The sequence below is a fragment of the Chionomys nivalis genome, chromosome 19 (assembly GCF_950005125.1).
Source record: "Chionomys nivalis chromosome 19, mChiNiv1.1, whole genome shotgun sequence".
NCBI classification, from domain to species: Eukaryota; Metazoa; Chordata; class Mammalia; order Rodentia; family Cricetidae; genus Chionomys; species Chionomys nivalis.
Window position 1 is genome coordinate 48,643,982 of NC_080104.1, and position 10,976 is coordinate 48,654,957.

Consider the following 10,976-nt stretch of genomic DNA (forward strand, 5'->3'; position numbering starts at 1 on the left):
CATTTCCCCAATCTGCTAAAGCCGTAGATCCAAATGAGTATATGACTTTTCACCCATTAGCTTCGAGAAGCTGTAATGAGAATTCCCTTTTTCAAAAATGTGAGATCAAGCCCAGGTGACCATCCGCAGGTTATACGCAAGTCCTTTGAAGATAGATTTGATTTCGTTTTTCATAGACCAAAGTCACTTGGAACCAAACCTGCTGAATCTGGTCTGTGTTCTCTATCAGTATGGTAGTGTTTTTACTTAAAGATTAAATCTGACACCGAGAACATGGGGCTGATTTCTACATGAAAGATTTTTTTTTTAAGTGACCCTCAGAAAGCTTGTGTGGGAACTCACTCCCGTCCTCTTGCATGACGTTATAAAATCCTGCTGGTACTCATCCGCACACCTTCCCAGCATGGCCCCTTGAGTCTCCTACGGTATTCGGTGGCAGAGTCTGAGCAAAGTGTGGGTCGAGACCCCCTTGGCAAACCTCCACCTCCAAATATATTTCCTTTACAATTCATAACAGCAGCAGAATTACAGTCATGGGGAAACAATGAAAACAAGTTCAGGGCTGGGGGTCACCCCAACGTGGTGAGGACGTGTATCCAAGGGTCGCAGCATCAGGAGGGTCGAGAACCACTGGTTTAGACCATCTCTGCCGTTTGTTTCAGGCTCTGTTTCTGGGCTGGAAACACTTCACGGACCAGTGTTAAACCAATTTCAGAAAGAAAAAAAAAGGTGTTGCTGGTTTAGTTATCTCTTATCACTGTGCCAAATACCGGACACAACCTAACGAAGGAAGGGTCTATTGCAGCTCAACATGGCAGGGCAGGCAGGACAGCAGGGGTAGCCAGCCAGCTGGGCACACTGCACCAGCAGCCCAGATACAGGGAGGGATGGTAGGGAATCTGTTTTTCTCATTTTCATTCAGTCTGGGCACTCAGCCCACAGGATGGCACCACCCCTCTCAGGGCGGGTCCCCCTCCCACTCCCCTACCCCCCCTCAGACCTTCCCAAACCCATCCTGAGAGACACACCCAGGGGAGCATTTCCATGGTGAGCCCAGATGCTGTAAAGGTGACAGTCACAATTAACCGTCACACTGGCCGTTACTTAGAGAGCCCAGACGACTTCTTGGGGAAATTTAGCTCTAAGTCATTCTGTAAATCTGACCAGCTGAGGAGGGCTGGATCAAAGGGAGCACCAACTTGTGCAAACAAGTGTGTGGCTCAAGACCACAGAGCCAGGTAGGAGGTGGGCATGCCTGGACAGGATAGACACACCTCAGACAGTACGGGGTCAGTCCCAGGCCGCTGTAGCATGAAATTCTTGGTATCTCAGTGAATTATTAAAAATTACATTAACACCAAGCTACAGTCTGTTAAGTACAAAACAGTGTTACCTCTAAACAATGGAGAAACTTTAACCAAAAAAAAAAAAAAAAAAGCCTACCCCCTCTTCCTTAAGCTGCTTCTGGTTGGGGTATTTTAGCACAACAACAGAAAGGAAACCAGGACCACGGACTTCCCAGTATTTAGGTCGTCCTTCTGTGGCCAGATGCTCTACCCTACCCTCCAGTTTTGCTGCTCCCGTTAGGGAACTTAGGAGAACAGGGCCTCGAGACTCAGTAGGAAATGAGATCCACTTCAGCCTAAAGCCGCCAGCTGCCTCAGTCCCCCCACCCCATTACCATGCTAGACTTGAACCACACTGTCTAGTAGGACCATCTGCCAGCCAGCAATGGATGTCTTCTGTATCTGTACATTCCAAGGGGGTAGGCATGTGTGACTATTGAGCACGTAACAGGGCTGGTGTGGCCAATGAGCTAAGAATTAATTATCCAAGTTGAAATAGTCACATGTAGCCCGTGGTTCTCATCCCATGGAGGTCTACAGAATTCTAGAAGCACAGACCCGAGGCCCTAGAGACATGGATGCCTGGGTTGGGTACTGATAAACCACCCGAGTCAGCCCAGGACTCATTTCCAGCATCTGCCCAGAACTGTGTCTACCATCTCCTCATTTCTCCAGTGGTCCTCGACCAGCCCCTCCAGGGCAAGCGGTTTAACCCTGTCCTGCTCTCTCTTTCCCAGAGCAGCACGCCGTCCAGGAGCTCACAAAGGCTGCCATGAGTGGGGTGGGCATCGATGGTGAAGTGCTCTCTTATCTGGAATTGGCGCAGGTAGGTTTGTGGGCCCTTGTCTCCCATCCCTGGTGTGTGCCCCACAAGCCCACTTTAACACTGATAAAGACATCCCACTGTCCTATCCATCCAAATACAGATGTCACAAAGGTGTGCTTTTACACTGGAAAGATCAAAGAGTTTTAGAGTTTGGTCAGCGTCCCACCTGCCGGGCTGCCTTTGAAACAAGGACCCCAAGGACCCCTTCCTCCATACTGGTTTGCCCTCCTGAAGCAGTGGTTTCGTATGTGAGAGAATCACTGGCTTAGGGGGAAATGGTACCTCTCTTCCTTCTTTGAGTTCTTGGAGAAGTATTTGGCCAAGACTGGTTTCTAGAACATTCCATAAAGCTCTGCAAGCCCCCCTGCCAATGAACGGTTCACTGAAGGTTCCCTGAGTTTTCTAAGATCAGTTTTGTTAGTATCGGTGTCCATGAGCCCCACACAAACATCCATGCGTGCATGTAGGAGACTCACACACCTCTTCCAGATCCAAGTAATAGTTGAGATCCGACTAAAGGTTTAGGCACAAAGATAAACTCTGCCTCAGTTTCCTCATCCATAAGACAGGAGGATGGCGACCCTTGACCTCCCAACCTTACAGGGGAAAGGATGTTGAAGAAGAAGCCCTGAAGATGGAAGTTCTCTTCCACTGCAGAATATGCAGGCAGAATGATCTGGTCCCGGCATAAACTTAGCAACAGTTGTTTACACTCTGAAGGCAGGGCATGAAAACTCAGTCCTAAACTTGTTTTTGTTTTTTTCCTTCTGCCTGTGGAGTTTGGCTTCCTTTGTTCTCTCTCAGTAAGGACAGTGCTAACCAAGCCTTAGGTCAGGCAATTTAAGCAGCTGTTGCCCAATCACAGGAGAGGAGGTGACCTCAGGAAGAGGACAGTGGAACTATGGCAGGTGTTGCTTAGCCCGGCCAAGTGTGGCCACAGGCGATGGCTCAGTTCATAGGGAGAAGGTACACCGGCACTGGGAACAGCCAGTTGCTTCGGAGTTGAGTCCAGTTGCCTCAGAATTTCTGGCTATGTGGTCCCCAAGGACCAGGAACCACCTCCAGTATATCCGAGCAGCAGATCCCCTACACTCACAGGGAAGTGAGAGCACAGACTCCTAAAAAACAGCTTGAAAATCCATCCGGTGAAGACCGGAAGCTGAGAGCAGGTGTGCACTGCAGTAGAAGCTCCAAGCCTCATCAGAACCAGTTGTCCAAAATTTGAGGTGTTTGGAGATACCCCCTCCCCTAATGTGAGGGATAATTTATGACTGGGCTCTATCCATAAGTATCTTACATAGAAGAAATTGAAATGGCCAGAATGTTCTACTGAGCAATTCACTGGAAGTAAAAATGCGACCTTTTCCTGTCTTCCGATACATCCATGACAGGCTGTGGTGTGATTGCTACTAAGCTTTGGCAGACCCTGGCAGGAAGTTAGCATGACATCTGTGTCTTAGCCCACCTGTTAGCCTTCAAGCCAAAGAGGGTTTCACACACAGTGGAACCCTGATCTTTTGCCCTTGCTAATTTCTGTGGTATAAATTCTCCCACTGTGGCCAGTCTGAACACCAAGACTCATTGATCTCAAATCGGGGGGGAGCAAGTCATGCAACCAGTTCTCTGAGCTGATGAAACCCCCCCCCTTTATGTTCAGAGATAAACTGAACATGAAGAAGAAGCTGGAAGGACCAGCCTCCAACCACCTCCATGATTGGGGTTGTGAGTTCTCCTCTCCCCAGAGTGGCATTGAAAACATGAAGAGCCAAGCCTCGGAAGAACCATGCTGTCATTCCCAGGTTCCCCGTTAGCCAGAGAGATGCATAGGATGAGTGCAGAAGGACAAAGGTGTCCTGCCGGGTCAGAGGAGACACAGGGAGTGGACCATCTGGTTTGGGGGCCTCAGGCACTTACTTTGACCTCAACTGCCACCTCCCCAGGCATCTACCCAGAAAAGCTTCAGATCCTCCCACCTTACCCCCATGCCTGCTATTACATAACCAGAGGGCAGGTACAGGACAGCTGTGGCACGCTGCCGTCTTGCCTTTCGATCCTTGGCCCCAGCGAGCCGAGCTCTGACATGTGACACGGAGTATTCCGTTGCTGAGGCTCCTTAAACAGAGATGGCATCATTCTCTCTGCCGCTGACTGGTACCTTCCAGAGGGCATGCATGGCCACCTATCACCAGAGGGTCAACGGGGCAGGCAGGACAGGACAGCCAGGCATACTTGAAACTCTCAGTGTGATACGGCGTTTATTTTGGGGACCGTCTATCTCGGTAGGCAGTGAGGGAAGGAACATGAACACTATACTTGGCTGACATCAGAGCCATGGTCAAAGTCAGAACCCTGAGGGCAAAGCAAGAACCTATATTAGTTCTACAGGCTTTTTATATCTCTTCATTCCCTCCTCCCATCCTTACAATGGTTCACATTTCTTTGTAGACTTGCTTTAAACTTTTGTGTCATTTTAGAGTGTGTGTGTGTGTGTGTGTGTGTGTGTGCCACAGCATGCACGCCTGTGGAGGTCAGAGGAATTGCCCGGGTCAGGCCTCTCCTTCCTCCACGGAGTCCCGGAGATGAAATTCCGTCATCCAGCTTTGGCAACGCGCGCCTTTACCTACTGAGCCATGCCACTCGCCCATTGCCTGGCTTCAGCAAACAGAGCCTGACACCACTTCTGGTTCCCTTCCTGCAGTTTCACAATGCCAACCAGCTAGCCGCCTGGTGTTTACACCACATCTGCACCAACTACAACAGTGTCTGCTCCAAGTTCCGCAAGGAAATCAAATCTAAGTCAGCAGGTAAGGGTCAAGGGTATGCGTACAAGTTCCCTGCCATCTATCCGTTACCCTTTCCTAGCTCTCGGGAGGGACCACACTCAGCGGGCATTATGTGGTCAGTCCCCCTTGAGTGTGTGGTAGGTCACATATTCAAGTGACATGACCCAAAGAATTTTAGTTGTGAGGGGAGGGGGTTCTCTTTGCTGATTGTCTTTCTTGGAGAATAGGGGAGGGGCTGGAATTAGGGGTGCCCTGTTACAGAGCATGCTGAGGCAATTGGCCTCCCTTTGTTTATGGATGGACAACCAACTCTGAAGAAAATCCAGTGGCTTGGGGTCTCTATGCCTAGCACAGATTCTGTATCTCAGACCTTAATGTTGCCTTCTGCAGACAGCCCTGCTCATAGCTCCTGCCACACCAGGGTGTCTGTTGGGAGGTTTATGAGGGACATATGACTGGACTGAGCGTCCAAGACAGTCAGTGGGCCACAGGAATCACCGACAGTATCTCTCCTCCCCTCCTTGCCCCCAGACAACCAGGCGTACTTTGAGCGGCACCGTTGGCCCCCCGTGTGGTACCTGAAGGAGGAAGACCACTACCAGCGTGTGAAGAGGGAGCGGGAGAAAGAGGACCTGGCGCTGAAGAAGCACTATTCAAGGAGAAAGTGGTTTTTCTGGCACTCATCCCCAGCTGTGGCCTGAAGGGGACCAAGGGGATCGCCATCCACTCTGACCACCCCTACCATTGACAGCTCTACTGTACAAACCAGTCTCCTCAGCCGTTTGCGCAGTTAGGGTTTCGGGCACTGGCTTTTCCACTTGCGTGCGTTTATCTCCATCAGGATCAAAGCACAAGCTCGCCATCCATGAGCCTGGACATAAAAGGAAGTTGACTAACTCACCGCATTCCTTCAGCCCATACCTGTCTTTTTATATTTTGGGTTTGGTTTTTTTTTTTGGTTAGGAAGCTCAATACTCTTTAGTCCATTCATTATTGTGTTCCTTTTTATACATGCAAAAGACAAGCAAATCCAGCTTTCATGTTTCAGATTCCAATTGGAAAGTATTTTTATATGGTCTCTTGTATTCAGTTAAAATGACAATACTGTGTATTACTTCACTTCAGAGGCCACACGTTGACGACGAAGTTGCCCCGTGATTCTCTCAGCCCCACATGACCACAGTTGAGCATTGCTCATAATTACAGACTTATCCTTTTGTTGTGAGGTAAAGGGTTGGGTTGAGATCCCTCCCCCCCACCGAAGTACAAGCTGGAAGTGCTTAATCTTTGTGCTGATGAACAACATTGGTATAATTACCTACTTACAAAATTTTTTCTATTTAAGTGCTAGTAATTACATGGTTATCTGTGCCATATAAACTACAGTGAGGGCAAATATCTTATTGTTTAAGTTGTCTAGATTCAAGAGGATAATCCTCATAATCACTAGAAGGGCTTATTAAATCCCAGTACTATCAGGGGCAAGACCAGCTGGCGGACCTGAGTACCTATGATAGAGTTCAAGTGCCACTACCGTTGGATGCCTGTGTCAGAGTCGGTGGCTCTCGGTGTTCTGGTATCTTAATGCGCTTGTACTGGCACACTAAGTTCTGTAACCTGAACAGAGACGAGCGAAGGGGGAAAAGCTCGCCCCCCTGTCTATAGGTCTGTCACCTCGGCCCTCGCACCTGTGGCCAACTTCACTTTGTAAGACACGTATTTTTTTTTTAACTCTTCCCAGGGAAAATTCAGGTTACCACTAAAGTAGGCCAAGGCAGACCACCTGCTTCTATGGCAGTACCACAGAGCCTGTGAAAGCCCAGCGCTGGAGGCCAGGTCTTGCTTTCTCCAGCAGAGAAAGGAGCCAAATCCCAAGAGCCTAGGAAATGGTGCTATCGTGTGGTAGCTCTGACCCCATGTCCTTTGGGAAGTTCAGTGTTAGAACCGAACGTGGAGAGCAGGGAAGCTCTCAAGAGGCATCAATATCATTGCCCCTTGGCAGATTAAAATGTTACAGTACACACACACACACACACACACATACACACCATTAGAGAGTCATAGCACCTCACCTACCACGGGATGTTGTGTGCTGGACACTGGGGCTCATCCTGTTGGGAGGTCACCTTACTGACGCTAAGGGCTACTGATTTTTTTGTTTGTTTTTGTTTTCTAGTTTTTTTTTTTTTCTAAAGATGGAAAGGAGACAGTTGAGTCCAAACTCCAAATGCCATATACATTTGAAAAATCTGTGTAGACCACAGGCAGATGATTGTTTCTGGCATGGCCACGTACCAGATTCAAGAGCTTAGAAAGGCCTGGGAATGCACCACCCTCTCGTGGCAGAGAGGGAGCGGTGGAAGAGGGAGGCTGATCAAGCCTTCCCCCTTAACTTTGTTAATAGGGCACATAGCTAATGGAAGGAAAGGGTATATAGAAATAGAGGCTATATGTCGAGACTCGGGGAGAAATGGCATATGGCCACCTTAAAATCCCAGAGGTTGTGTTTTCAGTGAGTAGTCCTAGTCAGATTTAATAACCAAAGCTCCATCTGATTGTACTCTTGCCAAAAACCTAACAGACACATCCATGAACATGGGACGTAAGCAATAATATCCACTCGTGTTCTTCACAGCTGCTGGAACCAAGTGGCTGGTTCATTTGGTTGGCACTGATTAGCCTTTAACCATGGTGGTTTGTTTCGTGTTTTTTATTTCACAAAAAAAAAAAAGCCAATAAAATTGTTTAGCTATAAAAAAAGTCTCTGGTTCTGTATATTTTTTGTGTATATATTTTTTGTGTATTGTGTAAAATCCTCATGTGTCTTTGAATAGCTTTTTAAAAGGTATCAATGTGCTTCATCACCAGAGCTTGGGTTGAACTAATGAAGCTTAGATGGCTGTCATTTATGTTTAGTTATTTTCAGGGAAGAGCCCATTGCCAACATATAAACGAGGTATGTGCCACTTTGCTCTTTCTCGGACAATGCCATATGTCACTTGGCATTGTGTGGCCTTGGGGAATGAAGATAATAACATCTTCGTTCTATTGGAATGGTTGAAATCAGAATTTGGAAAATGCTGGCAGCAATTAAATAAAGGGTTTGGATTGGTAGGCCCATGAGGAAGTCCTTCAGAAGCAAATCTGAGGAAGCAAGTCTCTGGAAGGATCTATGACATCTAGATAAAAGGTTACCAAAGCTTCAAGGGAAGTAAGGTCTTTAAGGAGATCTCACAAAGTGGATGAGCTCTTTGTAACTCTACGGGAAAGAGTCAACCTTTATAAGAAATAGTCACAGGAGGCCAACAGTGAGGTGCATCTACTATGGCATGTTGCACATGGCACACCAGGGCAGTCAAAACCTGCACAGAATTCTGCTGAAAACTGTGCAGGGTTTTACACACACTAGATCTCAACTTTGCCCCTCCCCCAGAGAAGCATCTTGGCACTCACAGATTCTACTGGCCTAGAAGGAGCTTAAACATTCTGTGACCACTCAAATGCAAAAAGCTCAATGAACCTAAAATTTCACATTTTACAAACTCAGTTTTCTGTCTCTGACATGGGCTAAATAGAAGGAATTATACCAGAGGAAAGCCAGACGAATCCCAAGTTTAGGAATTTTTCTGAGTGCTATGTTTCTGAAATAAATGCTTCTCAGTAACTCAAGACTCATAAACCTTTCCTTTGAATTACTTCTAGACTAGATACATAGACAGACAGACAGACAGACAGACAGACAGACAGATAGATTCTGGTAGGCAAAAAGCAACAATTTCTTCTTTCTAAAGTAATTTAACTGCTGCCTAAAAGTTATTGTTGAGGTAAAGGTTAGCCATGAAGAACATACACATACAATGTGTGTCTTTGTTGCGTTCAGCAATCTATCACGAAGCAACACTACAAAGCAAAAACAAAAATCTAAAGGGTCAGAAGCCATTGGCAAAAAGCATAGAAGCTGAGTTAAGCACCATAGACCATGGATGTATTCTCTTTCAAAGTGCTAATTTATAAAGTGACCACATATCTCCAAACTTCACTGATTTCTTTTTAATGAAGACTTCAGTGTTTGTTGCTATAACTGGCTATCGATGACAGAGTGGGCAATTTACAAAGAATGTGAGTTTATCTGACTCAGGGCTCTGGAGTCTGAGAAGTCCAGGAGTATCTGCCAGCATCTGCCAGCATCTGCCAGCATGGAAGGAGAGTCGCCTGGCTGTGTCACAACACAGTAGAGAACAGTGTGAGGCCAGACAGAGCCAACACACGTCAGTTCAGGACACTCTTCCTGCAAAGTCTCCAGTGTCTTTGTGGGGGAAAACACCACTTGCTGCAGCCATGTCCCTCCACGCTTAGTGCAGCTTCGGCCTTGATTAATGCAAGCTTTATCCTTCTCCTGTAACCGAACGCTCAATCTCTGCCCTTCAAACATGCAAGTGTCCTCCAATACCATATGTTTCATGCCATAACCATCTTGCCAAGGTGTTCCACGACAAACCCCATCTGTCATCTGTTTGGATGATCTTCTGCTTTGGAAACCATGGCAATACATGCGGTCCACCTTTGCTTCCAGCTGTCCCCTAATATTCTAAGCACTTCTATTCTGCTGGTTCCTGTTGGTCTCATTCCACATACAAATTCACGCAAAACCAAGGTGTTAGATCTTGAGCATGATGGTAACAATTTGCTTTCCCAGGCTCTTTCAATTTCATTGAAATGTTTCTTTGCCATACCCAACTGGATGGACCAATGGCTAAACTCACCCCCATTTTCTTTCCTATTCCATTGGTGATGGGAATACTGGTCAATTCACACACACACACACACACTTCCCCTACCCTGATCTGCTCCTACAGTGAATATTTTCCCCCATTCCCCCCATGCCTTAGGATGAAAATCCAAGCAAGGATAAGAATTCCAAGTCCCTCTTAAGACATAACTAATCACAGCCTGAGGAGCAGATGGACCTGCACGGAAATGCCGGCGTTGATGATGAAAGTCCTGGCCTCCCACTGCTCCAAGTCAACATGATTCAGCAGACGCTGACAGATTCTGACCCAGCCAGGCGACAGGCTGTCCTCTGGCCAGCAAGAGGAAAAACTAGGTTTAGCTTCCTGCCACCTGAGAAGCTTAAATAGGTTTTCCTGACAGTGCATATTATGAATTATGAGGATGAGTTATTTGGTCTTGTCTGGCTTTTTTTTTTTTGTCATCTAACCCTCATGAAAGACAAGAAACCAAGAAGATTACTTTCCCATAATCCCATGGAGGCTCGTTTCCTGGCTCTGAAGGATTCCCCAGTTTTTAATCCATTCACAAGACACACATCGATCAAAACATTATCTTGCACACCGTACATCTGTGCAATTGCAACTTTTATTTACCAATTATACCACGGGGCTCAGGGGAAAATAAAAAAATAAATGAATAAGACAAATCAACCTCTCAGGTCAATTTGAGGAACATCAAAATATAAGTCCTCAAACAGTTATTCCCCCAGGCCCAAACATACATAAGACATCTAAAAAGGCACCTTTAGCTTTGCTCTAACCCGTGTAAAAACTTACCATAATGAATCGCATTAACCTAGGCAAATTTCTGCCACTCATTGTCTTGTAAGTCAATGACAGTTTCTGAAAATGTCCAGAGTAGTAATTTTAAACCTCCCTTACCTTGCCACCCTCTCCCACACATAAACGGCACTAATCCAGAGGACCACAAGAAGCTAAAGCTTTGAGGTGAGCTTCAAAATTTGTGTTTTAGTGGGTCTGGGTGGCACACGCATGCAGGGGACCAGGGCTGCAAGATTATCAAGAGTTTGAAGCCAACTAAAGCTATGTAGTGAGACCCCATTTCAGCAAGGGAGATAAAATTTAAATTGTACTTCTTTCTTCAGATAGTTTTATTAATTCTTTGGGAATCCCACACAGTATGTCTTTATCATAATTCCCCACCTCCCATTTCTCCTGCTAACTCCTCCCAGATTAAAAAAAAAAAATGTTTCAATACCAACCAATGGCC

The 10,976-nt window shown here is 46.5% G+C and overlaps 1 protein-coding gene across 2 annotated transcripts in view; it reads left to right on the top strand.

The window, feature by feature from the left end:
• Rhobtb1 (Rho related BTB domain containing 1) overlaps nt 1–7,674 on the top strand; it is a 64,070-nt gene extending 56,396 nt beyond the window's left edge. For both annotated transcript variants that reach the window (XM_057751649.1, XM_057751648.1), the window contains exons 9-11: nt 2,084–2,172; nt 4,871–4,976; nt 5,487–7,674. In XM_057751649.1, coding sequence (XP_057607632.1) covers nt 2,084–2,172; nt 4,871–4,976; nt 5,487–5,656 — 365 coding nt within the window. In that variant the 3' untranslated portion in view covers nt 5,657–7,674. The remainder of the gene's footprint in view (nt 1–2,083; nt 2,173–4,870; nt 4,977–5,486) is intronic.
• The last annotated feature ends 3,302 nt before the right edge of the window (nt 7,675–10,976 follow it).